General features: G+C 28.3%; 2 protein-coding genes across 2 annotated transcripts; one reads left to right on the plus strand and one right to left on the minus strand.

Moving 5' to 3' along the window:
* Window positions 1-972: 972 nt before the first annotated feature.
* Window positions 973-6,961, minus strand: LOC113384862 (GATOR complex protein NPRL2-like). The gene is made up of 10 exons (XM_026622630.1): window positions 6,592-6,961; window positions 6,434-6,525; window positions 5,916-6,072; window positions 5,703-5,817; window positions 5,412-5,545; window positions 5,238-5,348; window positions 4,798-5,036; window positions 4,288-4,339; window positions 4,005-4,159; window positions 973-1,009 (listed from the first exon to the last, which is right to left on the minus strand). The coding sequence occupies exons 1-10, from the start codon at window positions 6,715-6,717 to the stop codon at window positions 988-990; spliced, it is 1,203 nt and encodes a 400-aa protein (XP_026478415.1). The 5' UTR covers window positions 6,718-6,961; the 3' UTR covers window positions 973-987.
* LOC113384863 (snRNA-activating protein complex subunit 1-like) lies at window positions 1,692-3,794 on the plus strand. Its single transcript, XM_026622631.1, has 6 exons — window positions 1,692-1,931; window positions 2,005-2,121; window positions 2,506-2,726; window positions 2,793-2,939; window positions 3,066-3,179; window positions 3,570-3,794. The coding sequence occupies exons 1-6, from the start codon at window positions 1,789-1,791 to the stop codon at window positions 3,740-3,742; spliced, it is 915 nt and encodes a 304-aa protein (XP_026478416.1). The 5' UTR covers window positions 1,692-1,788; the 3' UTR covers window positions 3,743-3,794.
* Window positions 6,962-23,044: the final 16,083 nt, after the last annotated feature.

The raw sequence follows: 23,044 nt of genomic DNA on the forward strand, positions 1-23,044 counted from the left end.
CGTTCATATAAGTTTGCATTAAATGAACAAAACTTTTTTTTCCCATACAAACTTATTTATTTACATATATACATTATTTTCATATCTCAGTCAGACAGAGGTGCCTGGTATAAGAGATTGTGAAAAACAGTTTTCATATAACATATACATTTCATTTGACTATAATATCTATTTCATTAATATAATATCTAATATAATATAATATAATACTAATATACTAATAACTAATACAATATAATATTTTTTATCTATGTATATAACTCTTCAGTCTTCTTTGTCTTCAATTTCCTTATAGTATTTCTTTATTTTTCTTTTAAAATTATCATCATCATTGGTCATCTTAATATCGTTTGGCAATTCGTTATATATTGCAAAGTTATAAAATTACTTTTATTTCAAGTACAAAAGTGAACTTTGGAGTTTCAGCTAGAATTAAAATTAAAATACGAATTATTTTCGCTATTCAAAAAAAAATTTTTGTAAGGGGGCGTCCATTAATCACCTCAGGTTTTTAGGGAAAGAGGGGTTTTGACAAAAAACCACGAAATATTACGTGGGGAAAGGAGGGTTATAGTAAGATATCATGTGTATTTATTTTTTAAATGATTTTTTAAAAAAAGAAATTAAGAAAAATTTTACAGTTTCATCACGTAACTAGAAATACACTTGATGTTTGGTGGGAAAGGGGGGGTAATTTTGAATATTCATGTCTCACCAAGGGGGAGGAATAGTCCAAAAATCCTTAAAAACCTCGCCCAAGTGATTAATGGAGGAAGAGGGATATTAAGATATCATGTGTATTTATTATTTACCTATTTTTTTTAAATCAAACATTTTCAGAAAGAATTAAAAAATGTTACAGTTTTATCACGTACCTAAAAATACACGTAATGTTTGGCGGGGAAGGAGGGATAATTTTGAATATCAACCATCATCATGCATGTATCACCAAAGAGGAGGGGGGTCCAGAAATCTTCAAAAATTCACTCACGTGATTAATGGACGCCCCCTAAGTGATAAAAAATGAATTAAAATATTTTTTTGAATGATTCAACTCGGGTGCTTTGTTCTCTCAAATATTGTCATTTTTGCACATTTAGCTTCGTATGTCCGAAATGGCTTGTTTATATATGGCTGGACCTGTCCTTGCCAAAAACTAGCACGTCTCCCCATCAGTAGTAATCAAATGTTTTTTAAATTATTCACACATACACACACACCAATTTTTTCTAAGGTGCTAAAATGTTCAGAAACATTCAAAACGTGAAGATATGCATTATATACATGATGGCAGTATGTGGCAGTATGTTTTTAATAGCTCTTTTCATATTTATATTAATTAATTAAAATAAATAAATATATATATATATATATATATTATATATATATATTGATAGTATAATGCATAGATAAAAGAAGAGTATAATGGTATAATGATATTCCTAGAATAGGTGTATACAATTTGCAAATTGTTCGAATCTTTATATAAAAATCAATATATGTATTTAAGACAAATAAAGCAAAAAAAATTGAAGATATGCAAAATTTTTCAATTTTGATTTTGGACAACTACTACACTTCATTTTCATTTTATCGATTAATATTATCTATAATTTGTGTTTATCTTGCGCTTCACTGGAATATCTTGTCATCTCAAAACATTGCGTAATTTGACAGCTGCCTAACAACGTGTTCTGTACTTATTGGCAATTCGAGTAAATTCGTTAAAACTTTCATAAAAATACTTATCTGAATAAATCTATAAATACAATTTGCTAAGTAATTAAAATGTGCGCAGTAATACCCCAATTTGCAAAAGGCTTCCGAGAAGATGCCACAAGAATTATTTACAATTTTAGGAGTGCTCCTGAGAGCACTTTTAAATGTTTTTCCGATATATGGAAAGAGATGAAATTTGCGCAAATATTTGTGTGAGATATTGGACCATATGTATTACGCAATTCGATTGCAATTAATAAAATAAATAATTTATTACGTTTTTAGTGGGCGCAATAATGCAGCAGAGGTTATGGAGATTTCAGAGGAATTTATGGATGTTGCTAAATATTTTATTTTATGTGTAAAAGATGCAAAAGTTAAAATAGGAGGTTTATTTTTACTGTAATTTTTTTAACCTTTTATGAGTATTAACTATGAATTTGATGAGGTCTACATCTTATAATATTACTTCGAAATGCTCATCAAAAAATTTAAATATTGAGACCCAATTCAGACTTGCTCTTTTATTTGGAGCTAATGAATAATAAGAGAATTTTCCAAATGTATTGCATAGCATCAAGTTAATTTCTTTCTTTCATTATTAGTAAATGTAAAAACATTCGTAATTCGTTAATTAAGACAAGAGTATTAAATACTAAAAATGAAGAATATTTTAAATTTAAGATTGAGATCTAAAATTCTATATATATATTACTGGATTAGAGGAATTTCAATTTCAGCTATATTTTCTATTTTTATGATTATTGATATGATACATTATTTCAGATATTCCCTTTACTATAGCCAGCCCTTTGTAGAATTTGCAAAAATTAGACTTGTGCGAGAGGAATGGATGCATTTGAAAGGATGGTGGTTAACACTAAACAGAACTATAGATGATGAACCAATATATATGTTTCTAAAGTTATATTATGATAATGCTTTCAAATTTGTATTTGACAGTCACTGTTATGGTTTAGAAAAAAGTTTTTATAAATATTTTAAAGGTATTGGTCAATGACATGTTACCACTTGATAATTTTATCGATATTAAATTTAAACTTAATTTGCAGAACTACCACATACTCTAATGATACCACATCATATAATGTTTGAATCATATTCTATTAAACCCCAAGAGCGAGTTGAACTGAATGAAATATCTGAAATAATTTCTTCATTCAGAGAAGACTATAAAATGCGTAGAGAACAACTAAAATGTATGAAAGTTAAAAACGTTGTACACATATAATATGATATAATATATACATATGTGTATATATATATATATATATATATATATATATATATATATATATATATATATATATGGATGAATATTTTAGTTCCAACAAAATTGGAGGATTCTGATATATCTGCTGTGCTGCATAATTGTTTTGACGAGGGTCCTAAAACTCCTTTGAAACAAATTACTAGTAAAGAAGAAGAGTCTGGATGTGGTATGTAAATGGTGCATAAATAATAAAAAATGTAGTACAAGTTTTAAGCTACCATTACAAACAGTATTGTCTTTTAAGTACTCGAAAATGTGGTTTATCTAAACAAAACCAAAAATATATTTTATATATATTCACAAAATTTTATTTGGTGATATTTTTCTTTCTCAAAGCTTAAGCTTTATTATGGCTTGAGTAGCCTGAGTAATTTTAATTATAAATATAAATATTTATGTATTTGAAATGAAGTCAATATAAATCATTTTTTCTCAATGACTTCATAGAACCTTATCATAAAATGAACTTTTAATTTTATCAATTTATTAAATATTTTGTTGATCAATTAACTCTTATTCCCTGAAGTTAAATTGCATTCTTAAATTATTTATTCAGAGACTGATGCTAATGAAGGATTGGGTTCAAAACGAAAAGCTCTCAAAGAGAAGGCTTTTGGAGTAGAATCTACTGGTCGCTATTTGCAAAACTTTGCTGCAAATACATCAAGTTTTTCCACGAATTATTCAAGTGAATGTGATATGTCTGAGCAAGACACAGACGAAGAATAAATATAAAATAGAATTTAAGTTATTATTTATTAATAAATATTTTTTTACATTCTCAGATCTTTGATTTATGATGTAATATGATTTTTTGGAATGATATACTAAATAAGAGAAGAATAAATTACTCTTAAAATTAATTCTTATCGTATACTTCAGAACATAAATACTTAATATTAACAATACTGTTTAAACTACAATGTGTCATTGTATAAACCTGTAAGCTATTTCTTTTTATATCACAATTAATGCTTTTAAATATTCTTACTTATACAACATAAGTACATCTGGATCAGCCTCAATAATGTCTTCTATTTGCGGAAGAGACATTCCAATACTGCAGCATAGTTCATCAATGGATAATTGACCAGTAAACAATCTTTGCATATTAACTGGAGGGTCACCTCCAGTGTAAATGGGGTACTAAAAAATATAATAACAATATAGCAAGATTGACCAGTTTACACATTGAATTTCTGAAAGTTTCTGATATGAACTATAATTAAGACGTATAAGTATTAATTGAAGTGTATCTCATAGCAATATTTTACCTTATGAACACATTTGATTAAATTATGTTGCAAGCCAAATACAACCAAACGCCTAAAAATAAAAATAGTACATGTCAGTTTTACTAATATGATTTTTTCTTAAAGAATTAAATAATATTTTGCAAACTAGCGCTATAATCAATTTTAAGGATTAAATTAAAACTATAATAAGTTCTTGCAGATAATGCTCTTCTGTAATGTTAACTTGTTTATAATAAGGTAAGATATAATAATATGTTTCTTGCATCTCAATAATTATCATCCATAGTTTATAATTTTATTTTTACTTCATTATTTTCTTATGATCAAAGACTTAGTAATGGCCAAAGTGCATGGCAAATGCAAAATGGCAAAGTGTTATACATGTATAACTTATTAATATTGGTTTTAAATAATTTAACATGAAAAAGTGTCATTAAAAATATCATTCCAATAAAAATGTTAAATTTCAATATTAAACATCCATAATTATTAATTGTGCAAAAGTTAATTTCATCAATAATTAATTACCTTTCATCAATATTATATTTATGTGGACTGAATCGCACACATAGAGATTTTAATGTTGTACCATTACCCATTGCACTATAAAATTCCAATATTTTGTTTAAAGAAGGTTGTAACCCTGTAGGTCTTAATGATATATAGTCTCTACATTTCTTCTGCAATTTTTCCTGAGACCAAATTGATCGGAATCCAGCCGAAACCATATACACATTACTATATTTCAATATTGGCAGTAATTTAACCTAAACAGAAATAGAGTTTTATGCTATATTAATACAAGTTCTTAAATATAAAATAAATTAAATCTTAAAAACATATTTGAATAAAAAATATCTACAAAAAACTGTACTTTCATGAGATTGAATATTTAAAGATATTTGCACTATGTTTATTAAAAATATTTCTTCTTCTTCGTCAAAGATCTTATAAATATAATTACTCACAACACCATAGTAGACCAGATTTTGAATACAGGCTTTAACTAAATTAGTTTCCACATCACTTTGGTATGCTATTCGTGCTATATGATTAAAACCATCAATAAATGGAATCACCTACAAAACAAGTAGTATTTATTCAAGAATTCTTTAAAACGCATTTCATTTGTTATGAAATACTTGTTGAGTAGTTAAATCCCAGTCATCAAGTTTTGCCAAATATTCTTCTACAAAAACAGGAACTACATGATCTTTGACAATGGGTGGGTCTGTGGCAGCTTGAACAATTTTTAGGTAAATTGTGGTCTCTCCTTCTATAAATATTATAGCATTTTAACAATATCAGAAACACATAAGTTTAATTTTTAATATAGTTGTTGTAAATTTTGGCACTGCACATGGTGCACTTATTGGGGATTAAGTATTTTGTTCAATATACATAAAAAATTAATTTTATAGTTTTAGCTTTACCAACAACAGTGCATTGACGATACGTATTTAGGTCATTCAGTACTCTGTCCAGTAAGCCAAAATAGCGTGTCGTATCCCCATCTGATAAAAACCCAGATTCTTCCTCCATGGACGCCTGAAAAAAAAAAATAGAATTTAAATATAGAGAAATTTACATATTATTTGAAGCAAATAACAAATATAATAATATAATCATTTAGTTTGATTACTTACGAAATATTCTGCTAATTTTTTTACCACTGGTTCATATTGTACTGACTTAGCCCACGAATCACATACAAAACATAAATTAAAATATAAGGCATTTCTGGCATATTTTTGGCTATCTATACGTAAAGGAAACCCCACAATTTTGTAGCCCAGAACATTACTGAAATAATTTTATATTATCAACATATTTTTACACAAAAAATACAGTTTAATTTCTATTATAAGTAAAATTTATAATTTTCTAAAAAGCTATTGATATTCATAATTTTCTTTGAATAGTTTATTAGTTTTTAGTAGTATCAAAATGAATAAGGATCAATCTGATTATCAAAATTGAAATATATTTTATATAATATTATCTGTTAATCAAACATGTATATTCAAGATCGAATGATAGTTGTGATAAAAACGTCGATGGATCTTACGGTTTTCATGGGATTTAGATGACCCAACATAGTTTTATTGACTTAAAGTACAATTGAATAATAAATAAATAATATAGTAAATTAAATTCATCTCACACTGTAAGAATGCATCTCTGCAACTGAGGTTTTGGAATAATGTAAACGCTGACAGCATCAAAAATTTCTTTGGATATATAGTCATCAGGTACCTGATGTATAAAAACATTGAGGTTATGAAATTGTGCAAATTGGCAAATATTTTTTATTAAATTTACCTGGCATTTTATTTTTGGGCCTAATTTCGGATGAAACTCACACAAAAATATACATCTTATGGGGCCTTCATGTCCACAGCCCTCAAAATATTGAGCGGCAGGGGTTGTAGATGTGTCCATTGTCATTATTCATAGTACTCCAATGATCATTATATTCTTTATATTTATGTACATGACTAATAATTATTTCTATGTATACGTGACTCATTACAACTCAATAAATCATTATTTATTTTACGCCTAGAATAACTTTTTGAAATAATTTTTATTCAGCTTGTCAAACGTCATTCAAGACAGATCGAAATAGGATTTATTAGCTCCTTAAGCAAACAACCAGCTCGAGCTCGTCCATAGTTTTGGCGCGTGTTGTAACGTCAATAGACCTGTCATCAATTCTCATTGATGTTCAAAAATAACGTTGAATAGAAATGCCATTCATAAATTTATGTTTATCTCGACTAAATTGTAAAAGTGTTAAATTGAAATGTGTATGCACTCTTCGCTTAAGTGAGTTTTTTATTAACAAAAACAATTAAAGTGTTTAGCGCCTACTTTAAAGAAGATACGTAATTACGTATCCATAATCTAAATGAGGTAAGGACCTATGCTTATTTATCTATGACTAAAGCCATATTTGTTAAATTTTTATATACCTTTTCAATATTTCAATTCGAGTAAAGAAACGCCACCTTCCTTACATATAAGGTTTTGCATTGGTGACCATCGTCCCGGTTTGGCCGCATCTCCATCTTGTGTCCCGGGTTGTTTTAAAAGCAATTTTTGTCCCGGTAATAATTAATAGGTAAATTTAAGGGGGTATTCTAGTGTAGAAATTCGAAAAAATCGATTTTTCATTTAATATTTTTAAAGTTTAACTATCTACCCAGTAAACCACAAACGTCACATAAAGTTAAAGTAACGTAGCACAGAAGAAACGTTGTTATGTATTTTATGGTTACGTTAATAAAACGTAAATGTTACGTTTAATTGTAACCTTTAAACGTTAATGCATGGTTTTCTTCATAACGTAACCGTTCAGTTACAGTGTTTTGTAAGTTTAACATACAAAATGGACGGTGTGGTACAGCTGTTTCACAAAACTGTCAAAAAGATAGGTTACGTGTTCTACTCTTTTATGTATGCGAGACTCTATGCACGAAAATACAATTGAAAGTTATTCGTGACTCTATATATTTTACTTTTCTGTCTATGACTAATGACTAATGGACGCTTCATATTGAAGATCTTTTGACAAGCAAATTATTTCATTCTTTTGAAGCATTTATTTAATCATTATTTATATGATTAATGTTTTATATGATTAATGTAGAACGTATTAGTTATGCAGTGTGCAGTTAAAATGTTTAAAATGGAGTCGATCAAGGTAAGTATAAATATAAAACATGTGTAAATTATTTTAATTTATATATTATTATAATAATGATTTTTTTTTTTCAGTATATAGTTGGACCTTAATGGAAATTCTATTCGCGTATTTTGTTATTTGTAGATGTTTTCATCAAATGTATGTTTATCAAATAATAATTAAATTCTATTATACAAATCATAACCTCAATGATTATTGCAGTGTTGAGTCAAAAGGTTAGTAAAAATGAGATATACAGATACAAATTTAATATTTGTAGCCCCTTCAGTAACAATAATATAGTTCGGCTAAACAGGAGCAAAAACTAATACAATGGTTTTCAATTGAAGAAATATAATGACTCAGAACATAATAAAGATATGAATAAAGAGCTCAAATAAAGAATATGAATGCAAAGTTAGAATATAAAATAATAATCTACCATCATCACGAAAAAATGATTTGAAGAAGAATAAAATTTTTTACAGCATTAAATGATGACACTCGTGTCATGTGTCATGGAATTGGTATACCTCATTATGATAGAGATGATTAGATGATTTAGTATTAATTTCTTATGATTTAGTTTTAGCAAAAATATGATTTAAAAGTCGGTGGATGAAATTTGGCTGAACTGACAAGAAACAATTAAGACAATATTTGAGCAATACGTTCATAAAGGAATTAGCTGCACTTTGTTCTTAATAAATAATGAAAGTAAGTAGAGGTAATTAGAAGTATTGTTACAATTTATAATAATAATCACAATATTTCCAAATCATAACCTTCTATTGTTTTTACTTCAGCAAAAATATATTTAAAAATTCAGAGACTAAAATCTTCTTTATTGTCTAAAGTGTAATTCGATGAAGAATTAATATGTTTTTGGTATTGTTGAAAGGACTGCCTAGCTGTCAATAACTTGAAAATAATGAATATTTTTAGAGGTAATGTTACAAAAAATTTAAATCAATATTATCAATAAACAATTTGTAGAAATTGTTTCTAACCTGTTTGGTTCTGTTTTAGATACATTTACAAACAGAAAGCAGTGAAATGGTTTCAATTTGATAAACAAAGGTTGCCAAGAATTTTACACAAGACTTATTTTCAATGGTTAAAATTTTATAATCAAAATAAAACATTTAATTCCATCCTGTTAAATAGAAATTTGTTAGAATTGTTATTTTTTGTTTTAGATTAATCAAATTTTTAAAATCCAAATTTATATTCTGTAGTTTTGTAATTTTAAGTATATGTTATGTAAATTTTGTAAATTCTTAATTATAATATGAAATAAAATTAATATAAAAAATGGTTTCTATATTTACAGGAAATTTTATTAAATTTTTAAGTTACATCAAAGACACCTACACGTTAATTTAGTAATTTAGAAACCTAACAAAAACGAAACCGTTACGTTTTCGCGCAATTTGGAAACGTTACAAAAACGAAACCGTTATGTTTTCGCGTAACTAAACAGGCCGTTACGTTTTTGAGGCGGAAATAGATACGTCTGTGTGCCTCTTAGGTTACGTAACCGTTATGTTTTACGTATAATCTGTTACGTTCTATTAACGTTTTCATTACGTTTTGTGGTTTACTGGGTAAGAATATGGATACGAGAAAGTTTTTGAAAATTTGAATTATTTTCGGAGATATAGGCATTTTACTGACTCGGTCTCCATACTGGTTTGGCTTCACGCAAAACTTTAAATGCGTTTTTCTCAGAACTTACTTTTTCAGTACTGTTAACACGATTTCTGGAGTTCTACTCGACCAATTTATTTGAAATTTCCAGAGAGTCTTGTTTATAGATCTATCTATAGTCTAAACTAGAATTATACCGAAATTCCTATTTTTACTATTTTTAAAAAATTCGAGAAACTCAAAAAAACAATAAAAAAAAACCTTTTTTTTTCAAACAGTCACCAATTTGTGAAAAAAATTTTTTTTTACTCATCGCTAGTTCAGCCGATTGCGACATCATTGTAGATTAATAATCTTTTTATTTTTTGCATTTCCGATGGCTAGGAGAGCTGAAATCATGTCAAGACTGAGGTGCCAATTTTTTGAGACCACCCACTTCATCAGCTGCCTGTTTTTACAATTTTCAACTTTTTTATTTTTTATTTTTTGTTTTGTATTTTAATAATATCAAAAAACAAGTGGTAAAAAATGGATAGTAAAAACATTCATTGCTTTCTTTTACGACACTTTAAAAATGACCTAAAATTCATCGCTCTACACTAGAATATACCCCCTTAAATAAATTATGAAAAAATTTTATTTATTTTTTGAAAACTAAATTATAATTATGAATTATGAAAAAATTGAATATAATTTTGTACAAGGCTCAAAAGCGAGAAAAACATAATATATATCGAAAAATGTAAGAGTAAATATCATAGATAAAGGCTTATTTATCTATGAGTGTGACATATAATCGAATAATAAAGTACTTACCATAGATAAATAAGCATAAATAGATTGCTATCTCGGGCCATTTGACGTTACACTCATTTTAATTTACGAATAGATCACTACATGGCAGCACATGTACATACAGTATGTAAATTAACCCCTGGTATTACTTCTACATTTGTACATAAAATCAATACAGCCCAAAAATCTGAAAAAAATTATTATTTGAAATAAGAACAAAATATACGAAATACAAAATATATTTTCAAATATATCACAGACATATTTTTGGAGAATTATAAACTAAACAGAAATAACTGACTACTATTAATTAAAGTATATTACAGACATATTTTTAAAGTACTTATTCTATTAATATTCTAGAAATAACTTATTCATATTAATTACTTAATGACTAATAATAATATATTAAAAACTTAAAAACTAAAAAGTAAAAAGCGCAGGAGTATTGATGATGGAATGACAAATTTAGAAGAAATGACAAGTAATGCAATAATTTAAAAGGATAAAAAGAACAGCACATTTTTAAAAAAGAATGAATACTTTCCAAACAAAATAATCCTAAAAACAAAATATATATATATTGAAATCCAAATTGAGATAAAACTAAATTCCTAGGATTAAAATTCATTTACGAGACATTCTTGTTTGTTATCTCTCCATTTAATAGTTATTATGCTATCTAATCAATCATTAATAAAGTTATATTTGATGAAATCTTTGAATAGTTTCTGTATAAATGTTTTTTTAAATGTAAGTAACCAAAACCCTGAACTACTTTTAATTTATACCAATTGTAGCTCAAATCTATCTATCGTTTTAATCCAGTTTTTATTGCAAGGAGGTTTAGTTAAAACTATAACTAAACCCTTGCGCTTTATAAACTGTCTGGTCTTTGAGTATGCTCTCTTAATTGAGACATTATCAAAATTCTTGCCCTTACATTTTATGTTTCCGGAAAATTTGAAAACTTCTCAGAACATTGTATACTCTGTTGGAATTTATCCTTTAAATTATTGCATTGCATTTTAATCCCAAAACAAAATTTGATGTATCATACATCTTCTGGGTGTTAAGGCACTCCTACGCCTTATCATTGCATTCTGTGGCAATTTGCAGCTACCATCAAGGACTTCTATTGAATATATTGTTATATCATATTAATTGAAGATATTGTAATTATCATATTAAATATTTTTGCTGCAATTAGTATGAAAAAATACCTTTTCGGAAAACTGGTGTCAGAATAGGTGACTTTTAACCTGCACTTCACAATCTTAGAGGTGCTGCAAAAATCTTTTTCAAGGTGTTTAGGCTTCGATCTCCTAAGAACATAAGATTCATTTATTAATATTTTTTTGCAAATGTTATTGAAGTATTTAGAGTTATAATTACTTGGCTTTGTCCTTGGAGTTGCAGATTTTTCTTCTGGTTCTGTATCAGAGCATTCTCCAGTGACTTGAAAACTATTTTGTTATTGCCGTAAAGGAGACACTTCTATTTGGTTTCGATTTCAAATTATTGTTGATTTGTGCCACAAACCGAAGAGTTAGGTCATCCATTAAAAGATCATTCGCCCTCTGCATCCAAATTGAAAGCATCTTTTTACACACAAATTTTTACACACAAATATATATAATATATATTTACACAAATATATATATATATATATATATATATATAACATTTTAATAGTATTGTGATGATACATATTCATTATATGCATAATACATCATTATATACATACCTGATAATTAGATGCCGGAAAGACATGCATTTTTTTATTATATTTGGGGTTATAACAATTTGGCACATAACACTTTATCATTTTAACTTAATAATAAATGAAAAAAGTATTCACCAAAACATAATTATATATAAACAATCACAGAAAATCTCAACTACAATACGCGATGACAATTTGACAACTTATAGAAGATGGCCGATCAAATCAATGTAGATCAACAAGCCAGCTGCTAGATCAATGAAATTGGAAATCGTAGCGCCATCCTTCGAACTATTCAAATACCAATCCATTTCAAAACACGGTAATCTTCATTTGTTCGGAGATTACCGGCCATGGTACTTACTGAGAGTCCGCAAATTTGATTTAAAAAAAATTATTTATATAAAAAACTATTACAATACTCCCCCTCCCGGTCCCAGATTAGCATAACTAAAATTTCCCGTCCCGGTTTTGACTTAAAAAAATATGGTCACCTTAATTAATAATGACCTGACCCGTTTTCGATAAATCATATAGTCCCATTTTTAATGTATCATTTTTCTAAAATTAAAATAACTATTCGATCGCAGAAAATTTATCGCGTATTTCATTTGTAATGTTGTATATACTTACTTGTTCTATGTATTGATATATAAATATATATTTTTAATTTCCAAATTTTGGCGCCCTGGTCACTAGCCCTGGCTCCCCCGATTGTGCTGTCTGGGAATCGGTATTTATTAATGTATTTATTGAAATACCTGCGATTTTGATACAAACGAACAATGACGCATGGCCGGTAACATAGATAAACAAGTATAATAGATCGCTATGTCTGGCGGTTTGACGTTACCTCGATTGAAATACAAATTTTTAAAAATAGATGGCAGCACATGTATAATATTTTAATTACCCCTGGTTCTACTTCTTAATTTGTACGTATCGTATACAGCCCCAAAAACCTGAATAATTTTTAATATTGGAAATAAGAACAAATCATACGAAATACAAAATATATATTTTCAAAGATATTACATATGTTTAAAGAACAATTAAAATTATGTTTATATTAACAATTATAATTACAGTTATGGAATGTTTGAAAATATAATAATTATTGTACATAATTATAAAAGTATTATAATTTCACAATTATGCTTAAATAATATTTCAAAAACTAAATATCTAAGTGAAGAAAATCACAGAAGTATTTAACTAAACTAAGCACAAATAACTGACTAATATTAATTACTTAATGACTAATATTAATATATTAAAATCTTAAAAACTAAGAAGAAACTACAAGCACAGAAGCACGCAATGAAATTACAAATTTAGAAAGAATGACAAATACAAAAATTTAAAGGGTTAAGAAAAAAACAAATAATTTGTTAAAAAGTACAAATACTTCACAAACAAAAAAGTCCTAAAAACATAAAATATATATATTGATATCAAAATTGAGAGAAATTCAAATTCCTAGGATTAAAACTCATTTACGAGACATTGTTCTTTATTAATTCTGCATGTAATAGTTATTTCGCTATCTAATGAATTAATAGTAAAGTTGCATTTAACAAAACCTTTGAATAGTTTCTGTACGAGTGTTTTATAACATTACATTTAGCCATGTTCCATCATGAAAACATTATCATTGAAATTGCCATAAAAGATCAACAAAGTGTTTACAATGAACAGAATAATGTTTTATGCACATACAATTGTTTATGAATCAAAAGATAAAAGCAATATTTTTGATTCTTAAGGTCGGTAACAAATATATCTTGAATTTAAACATTATATTGGGATGTTACACAAGTTTTATTTGAAGAATATTATAACACTAATCTTCAATCAAAATACATTAAAATATTATGTATGGTATAGACTCTCTTTATAAGTGTTTACATTTGCTAATGTAATAGATAATCTTATTAAATATAACAATGAACTTACGTTGATGAACATTTAAACCATACTAGCTGAATAACTGTTTTGCAACTTCAACAATATGAGATCCAATCCAATCATATAACAATTCCGAAGATAATGGTATTTCATCAAACATCAAAACACAGTATCTGCTACAAATACTTTTTAAAAGAAATAGCTGAACCTAATGTTTTAAATAGACACTCATAAATACCGCTATACACTTGTATCTCTGAATGCAACTTTCTCAATGTTTGAGGACATGGCAAAATAAATATTTGTCTCCAAAAATAGTAGACCTTTGGAGACTTTTTGTACGACTTATTCCTTAAATTATTGCATTGTTTATGAATCCTTCTTGTCATTACATATTGCATTCCTTGGTTGTCAAAAGTACTCCTGCGCTTTGTTAGTGCATTTTGCAGCAATTTGCAGGTACCCCCAAGACACCTATTCAATATAATAACATGTTGACATATCTTGATTATATATAATTATTGCTGCAATTATTATTGAAAAATACCTTTGCGGAAACTTGTATTGGAATAGCTAAATATTTTAACCCGCACTTGACACTTTTTTGGGTACTATAAAAACACTTTGCCATATTAAATTTCACAAATGTTCACTTAAACAAAATTAATTAATTAGAAACAACACGAGTTCAAAAAGTTAGGTTATTCGTACAGCCATACAGCGATCAAATACTTGACAGCCACTTGCATGAACCACGAACAATTTGTAGTTGAAATTGAGTGCACATTAGCCATCTGTTTTTAAAAATTGAAACTACTCAGGACCAAAACAGTGCAACGCGCATTTGTTCGAAGATAACTCCCCATGGCCGGTAATCTCCGAACAAAACTCTGTAGCTCGATTTTAGTTTGAGCTGCTCTCCCTTGGAGCGCTCTTGCAGCGATTTGGCACTCATCTGGTAAGAATTTCAACGCGGGCAATCAAACAATTTCGAGAACGTTCGGTTGCGTTTATAAGTCATTAGGATTAGTTTGCAAGCAAAATGTCGATGTGTTACATTCCAGGGTGCACTAATACCAAAAAATGCAAAATTGCATGTATTTCCAGCGAGAAATGACAAAGTACGTAATAAGAATAAAATAACCAAACATTAATCACAAATAAATATTGTTTTGGATGTTGTAGATGTTTGCTATTTGGCTTGTCAAAACTAGTGTTTTCTACTAGAATCTATGTAGTATGTAAAATGATTAAAAATATTTACGGGCCTTCAACAATAAGTAAGTTTTTTTTATCAATATACAAGTATTTTATCAATACTTCAAAATACTTGCATCTATTACTACTAGTCTGATATAAGTTTTTATTATAGCATAATAACTGAGACATTTAACAATGCTAGGAATTTTAAGGTTATAGTTATTGAAAGATAAAATTGCCGTCAGACTAACCAACTCACTGATAGGTAAGTTTTTAAGAATTATTCTTGTATTAATAATAAAGGTTTATAATAAATAATTTAACATTGATTTTTTTCAGCAGTTTTTCTCTCGGAAGTAGTTATGAAACGGGTTTACTAAACGCAAGTATTGATATGAGACGAATAAACAGGGAAAAACATTAATAAAGAAATTACAAGCCAGTCTGAAACATGCTGAAATATTTGCTCATCTCCCATTGGCATTGAATAATAGTATTCATAATGATATATTAAGTCGGCTAAGAGAAGATACTGAATTATTAAATGGAAGGAAATTCATGCTTAATGATAAAATTCTAGCTAAGGGGTAATTTAGGTTTGGCTATGTTCCACGAAAAGTTTGTGAGTAGTGATAGTTGCATTTTGATATTACACAGAAATATTATTATCTGCGTTGTTTAATGATCGTAAAGATAATCACATTGTACAGATTGACAGGAACTGTCAAATGGAAGAAAGTATGTACGAGTATGTATTGTATTTGCTATATGTATTTGCTAATTTGTTTTTTATTTAGAGGAATAAAACACCATTAACGTGCACCGTTCTTAAATGTGTAATTGAAGATGCCATAAGAAAACTATAGTACTTGTACATTACTATTAATAATTTCCTTTTTTTATGTTAATGATGATAATGACATTTTGTTCAACATTCAAATGAACATCAACACTAGTCGTAGAAAATATTAACAGAAACAAAACCGTAACTTTATTGTTAATTAGCATTATTCGAAAAAAATATAAACTGAGTTGCTTGAGAAGATTATCGTATGCATTAATTTTGCAAATGATTTTTAAATATATATATTTTTTACTTTTTATATGAATATAATTATTTTTCTCTTTTTAGTTTCTAGAAATTTTGTTGCTTTTGCGAATATGAAAGAGATCTGATAGCTTCTCAAATTTTTGCGAATAATGAAAGATATGCAATAGTTTCTCAAATTTTTTGATTTATTTATTATTGAGATCGAATTATGAGATGTGTTTAAATTATTTATCTTAATCTAATTGTAATTATAAGTAATCTTTGCTCTAGAAATATAAATAAATATACCTGTATATATATATATATATATATATATACATTTTTATTTCTTTTGTGTTTAGCTTATAAGGATGAATCTTTTGTAACCATGTGTGTAAAATACTATTGTTAAAAATAAATGCTTTTTAAAATTCAATTTCTTTTTTTGTAATTTTGAATTCAAACGGTCTATAATATTGGTGCATTTCTATAGTATTTTTTGTACGCACCCGTTCTACGATCGACGCGTGCGCACCAAGGGAGAGCAGCTCGAACTAACCCCGGCAAGTTGACAGTTAACGTGGCAACGAAATATGCCCCGAGAGAGCGATCTATATACTCTTCTTTTATCTATGCAATGACGAACGATCCATATAAGTTTATTTATCTTTATGTTTTCCACACTCACTATTTTGGCTATCTTCACAGCTTTCAGATAAGATAAATTTAATTTTGACGTTTCAAACTGAAAGAATAACAAAAATTTTGTGGTTTTATATTTATATAAACTCAAATTTGCGAAAAAATGCGTAGAATTTGATTTACAAAAGTTTTAAACAAACTTTTTGTGACAGACATAATGTTTTTAATCAATTGTACTTGTGCGGTTTTAACGAATTTATTTCGAATTGTTTGTTATTATTTTGATCCTTTGAATTCATACAACTGGCCGCTGTAATGTTTAATTACCCAACGAATGTTTAATTACCCAGCGAATAGTGCTTAATTATTGTGTGTAATTATGTTTTAACTAGTTTTTTAATATGTTTTGCCATAAAATTTGATTTTAGTCCTAATAATTAATAAATTTGAGACCGGGGTTCCGATTACTCTCAGGGGCTCTTTCAGTCGCGGGAGCGACTACGCGAGTACCCTCCAACCTGCCTATATAAAGGGGTGCTAATTAGCGGGCGGCTCATTAGCGCGTCAGCTCTCGAACAGTAAACATCTCGCGCAGTGGTGCAGTGCAACTGATCAAAGTGAATAGTAAATATTATTATTTTGAAACCAAGTAGTGTTTTTTAAGTGTGTTCCGGTATGCAGTATATACTTATAAAAGGTAAGAGCTTTTACTTTTCATTATTTTGTACAATTATTAAGTTTTATTAGCACAACAATTGACGCCGTTTGATACAGATATGTAAACAGTCTTTACACCTGTAAAAATGTCTTAGGCGTGCTTAATTGTTGAGTTATTATAAATTTACTACATATTATTTAATATTATGGCACCTTTACTCAATATTTATTGAAATTTTTACGATTTTTTGCAATTTAAATTTTGTTGTTTTTAAAAAATTCAAGATGGCGGCCATAATATTATTGACAGTTATTAGCACAACAACTGACGCCGTTTGGTACAGATATGCAAACAAATGTTTATGTCTGTAAAAATGTCTTGGGTGTGCTTAGTTGTTGAGTTATTATAAATTTACTACATATTATTTAATATTATGGAAAATCCAAGATGTGGGCCATAAAATTTCTGACTGTTATTAGCACAACAACTGACGCCGTGTGGTACTGATATGTAAACAGTTTACATCTGTAAAAATGTTTTAGGCGTGCTTAATTGTTGATTTTTGATAAATTTTATACATATTGTTTAATATTATTGCACTTTTCCCCAATATTTATTGTAATTTTTGCGGTTTTTTGCAATTTAAATTTTCTTGCTTTTCAAAAATCCAAGATGGCGGCCATAACAACAACCGGTGGTTTTTGCCTGATTTAAGCAATATAACCATTTGCACAACCTATTATTGATGAAAATTCAATAAACTTTGATGTAATAAATTCATTTACATTCAAAAACTGTGCCTGTAAAGTTTTTTTTGTTCAAAAAAGCAACGACAAATTCTTCGGTCCTGACGGCGTCTCAGCTGTCAATTGACCAAAGTTTGAATTGCTTTTTTAACATTACAATCGTATTTGCTACGATAATTCCAATATAAATCATTTTCATTTAACAAATTGAATTCATTTTCATCAAATTGCATATTGTCATTATTTATTATTTGCAACTTTTTCGCAAACTATTGACAAGCCATCTAGCGGCGCTTTTGCAAAACAAGATGGCGTCCGTTGCTAACTTTAGTTTATGTTCAAACCAGTACTTCTGCTTTATATTTAAATATTTACAACTATTATTTATTCAATAATTATACACCTTTATTATTTTTTTTTATATTAATTTCAAGTTATATAAAATAATAAATATCTAATGGAATTATTTCATATCATTTTTATATATATTTTATTAAAATATGACATAATTCCATCATAGACTTATTATTGTATATGACTTAAAAATAATATAAAATTCTAATGAATTAATTAATAGTTATTTTTAAACGTTTTGAAACCAATCTATCGTTATATTTTTCATTATTTTCAGATTTTGATATGATCTTATCACTTCGAGCCCACATCACTTCATGTTGCAGAGAGTTGCAGATGCAGAATTTGCAGATATTTATAATATTGCAGAGAGATAAATGGGCGAAGATGCTGCAAAGATAGGATTTCTTTTATTTTCAACTTATGGGAATTATATTATTTTTTTTACTTAAAAAAATAAATAATTTTCATAGCCCATGATGATATTTATGCGGATGCGGTGATAAGCAATGTGTTCATTTCATATATTATAATTGATTGATGATTTATTTATGTTATATTATTATTTATGCGCTCGAAATATCCTATTTATATGTATTTAAATTTGTCGTCGTTGCTGATAGATCTTCAAAAGGTTAGTGGCTTTGTTTTTCATTTAATTTCTTTTATTTGCGCAACATTTTTAGCATTTTTTATTTCTGCACTATTTTTATCACTTGCTTGTCACTATCGATACGAGATTTTTTACTAGAATTTTTTCCAATTAGAATTTTTAATGATCAAGACTACCTTTTACTTTTTATCACACCCTGATCGGTTTAGACACCGAAATTTTGTATGTCTCATTCTACCCTGTTGTAACTTTTATTTTTTATCAAACCCTGATCGGTTTCAATACCGAAATTTTGTATATCTCATTCTACCCTGCTGTAACTTTTATTTTTATCAAACCCTGATCGGTTTAGATACCGAAATTTTGTATATCTCATTCTACCCTGTTGTAACTTTTATTTTTTATCAAACCCTAATCGGTTTAGACACCGAAATTTTGTATATCTCATTCTACCCTGTTGTAACTTTTATTTTTTATCAAACCCTGATCGGTTTCAATACTGAAATTTTGTATATCTCATTCTACCCTGTTGTAACTTTTATTTTTTATCAAACCCTGATCGGTTTCAATACCGAAATTTTGTATATCTCATTCTACCCTGCTTGTAACTTTTATTTTTATCAAACCCTGATCGGTTTAGATACCGAAATTTTGTATATCTCATTCTACCCTGTTGTAACTTTTATTTTTTATCAAACCCTAATCGGTTTAGACACCGAAATTTTGTATATCTCATTCTACCCTGTTGTAACTTTTATTTTTTATCAAACCCTGATCGGTTTCAATACTGAAATTTTGTATATCTCATTCTACCCTGTTGTATCAAACCCTGATCGGTTTCAATACCGAAATTTTGTATATCTCATTCTACCCTGTTGTAACTTTTATTTTTTATCAAACCCTGATCGGTTTCAATACTGAAATTTTGTATATCTCATTCTACCCTGTTGTATCAACCCTTATCGGTTTCAATACCGAAATCTTGTATATCTCATTCTACTCTGTTGTAACTTTTATTTTTTATCAAACCCTGATCGGTTTAGATACCGAAATTTTGTATATCTCATTCTACCCTGTTGTAACTTTTATTTTTAATCAAACCCTGATCGGTTTCAATACCGACATTTTGTATATCTCATTCTACCCTGTTGTAACTTTTATTTTTTATCAAACCCTGATCGGTTTCAATACCGAAATTTTGTATATCTCATTCTACCCTGTTGTAACTTTTATTTTTTATCAAACCCTGATCGGTTCCAATACCGAAATTTTGTATATGTCATTCTACCCTGTTGTAACTTTTATTTTTTATCAAACCCTGATCGGTTTAGATACCGAAATTTTGTATATCTCATTCTACCCTGTTGTAACTTTTATTTTTTATCAAACCCTGATCGGTTTAGATACCAAAATTTTGTATATCTCATTCTACCCTATTGTAACTTTTATTTTTAATCAAACCCTGATCGGTTTCTATACCGAAATTTTGTATATCTCATTCTACCCTGTTGTAACTTTTATTTTTTATCAAACCCTGATCGGTTTCAATACCGAAATTTTGTATATCTCATTCTACCCTGTTGTAACTTTTATTTTTTATCAAACCCTGATCGGTTTCGATACTGAAATTTTGTATATCTCATTCTACTCTGTTGTATCAAACCCTGATCGGTTTCAATACCAAAATTTTGTATATCTCATTCTACCCTGTTGTATCAAACCCTGATCGGTTTCAATACCGAAATTTTGTATATCTCATTCTACCCTGTTGTAACATTTATTTTTTATGAAACCCTGATCGGTTTAGATACCGAAATTTTGTATATCTCATTCTACCCTGTTGTAACTTTTATTTTTTATCAAACCCTGATCGGTTTCAATACTGAAATTTTGTATATCCCATTCTACCCTGTTATATCAACCTCTGATTGGTTTCAATACCGAAATCTTGTATATCTCATTCTACTCTGTTGTAACTTTTATTTTTTATCAAACCCTGATCGGTTTCTATACCGAAATTTTGTATATCTCATTCTACCCTGTTGTAACTTTTATTTTTTATCAAACCCTGATCGGCTTCAATACCGAAATTTTGTATATTTCATTCTACCCTGTTGTAACTTTTATTTTTTATGAAACCCTGATCGGTTTAGATACCGAAATTTTGTATATCTCATTCTACCCTGTTGTAACTTTTATTTTTTATCAAACCCTGATCGGTTTCAATACCGAAATTTTGTATATCTCATTCTACCCTGTTGTAACTTTTATTTTTTATCAAACCCTGATCGGTTTCGATACTGAAATTTTGTATATCTCATTCTACCCTGTTGTATCAAACCCTGATCGGTTTCAATACCAAAATTTTGTATATCTCATTCTACCCTGTTGTATCAAACCCTGATCGGTTTCAATACCAAAATTTTGTATATCTCATTCTACCCTGTTGTAACTTTTATTTTTTATGGAACCCTGATCGGTTTAGATACCGAAATTTTGTATATCTCATTCTACCCTGTTGTAACTTTTATTTTTTATCAAACCCTGGTCGGTTTCAATACTGAAATTTTGTATATCTCATTCTACCCTGTTATATCAACCCCTGATTGGTTTCAATACCGAAATCTTGTATATCTCATTCTACTCTGTTGTAACTTTTATTTTTTATCAAACCCTGATCGGTTTCAAGACCGAAATTTTGTATGTCTCATTCTACCCTGTTGTAACTTTTATTTTGTATCAAACCCTGATCCGTTTAGATACCGAAATTTTGTATATCTCATTCTACCCTGTTGTAACTTTTATTTTTTATCAAACCCTGATCGGTTTCAGTACTGAAATTTTGTATATCTCATTCTACCCTGTTGTATCAACCCCTGATCGGTTTCAATACCGAAATTTTGTATATCTCATTCTACCCTGTTGTAACTTTTATTTTTAATCAAACCCTGATCGGTTTCAATACCGAAATTTTGTATATCTCATTCTACCCTGTTGTAACTTTTATTTTTTATCAAACCCTGATCGGCTTCAATACCGAAATTTTGTATATCTCATTCTACCCTGTTTTAACTTTTATTTTTTATCAAACCCTGATCGGCTTAGATACCGAAATTTTGTATATCTCATTCTACCCTGTTGTATCAACAACCCCTGATCGGTTTCAATACCGAAATTTTGTATATCTCATTCTACCCTGTTGTAACTTTTATTTTTTATCAAACCCTGATCGGTTTAGATACCGAAATTTTGTATATCTCATTCTACCCTGTTGTAACTTTTATTTTTAATCAAACCCTGATCGGATTCAATACCGACATTTTGTATATCTCATTCTACCCTGTTGTAACTTTTATTTTTTATCAAACCCAGATCGGTTTCAATACTGAAATTTTGTATATCTCATTCTACCCTGTTGTATCAAACCCTGATCGGTTTCAATACCGAAATTTTGTATATCTCATTCTACCCTGTTGTAACTTTTATTTTTTATCAAACCCTGATCGGTTCCAATACCGAAATTTTGTATATGTCATTCTACCCTGTTGTAACTTTTATTTTTTATCACACCCTGAACAAAAAATTATATATCTCATTCTACCCTGTTGTAACTTTTATTTTTTATCAAACCCTGATCGGTTTAAACACCGAAATTTTGTATATCTCATTCTACCCTGTTTTAACTTTTATTTTTTATCAAACCCTGATCAGTTTCAATACCGAAATTATATATAATAATCGATTATTATATCGTCTAGGCCCCTG

The sequence above is a fragment of the Ctenocephalides felis genome, unplaced genomic scaffold, assembly GCF_003426905.1.
Source record: "Ctenocephalides felis isolate EL2017-DRISC unplaced genomic scaffold, ASM342690v1 CF-g0.4_SCAFFOLD_03571, whole genome shotgun sequence".
Taxonomy (NCBI): domain Eukaryota; kingdom Metazoa; phylum Arthropoda; class Insecta; order Siphonaptera; family Pulicidae; genus Ctenocephalides; species Ctenocephalides felis.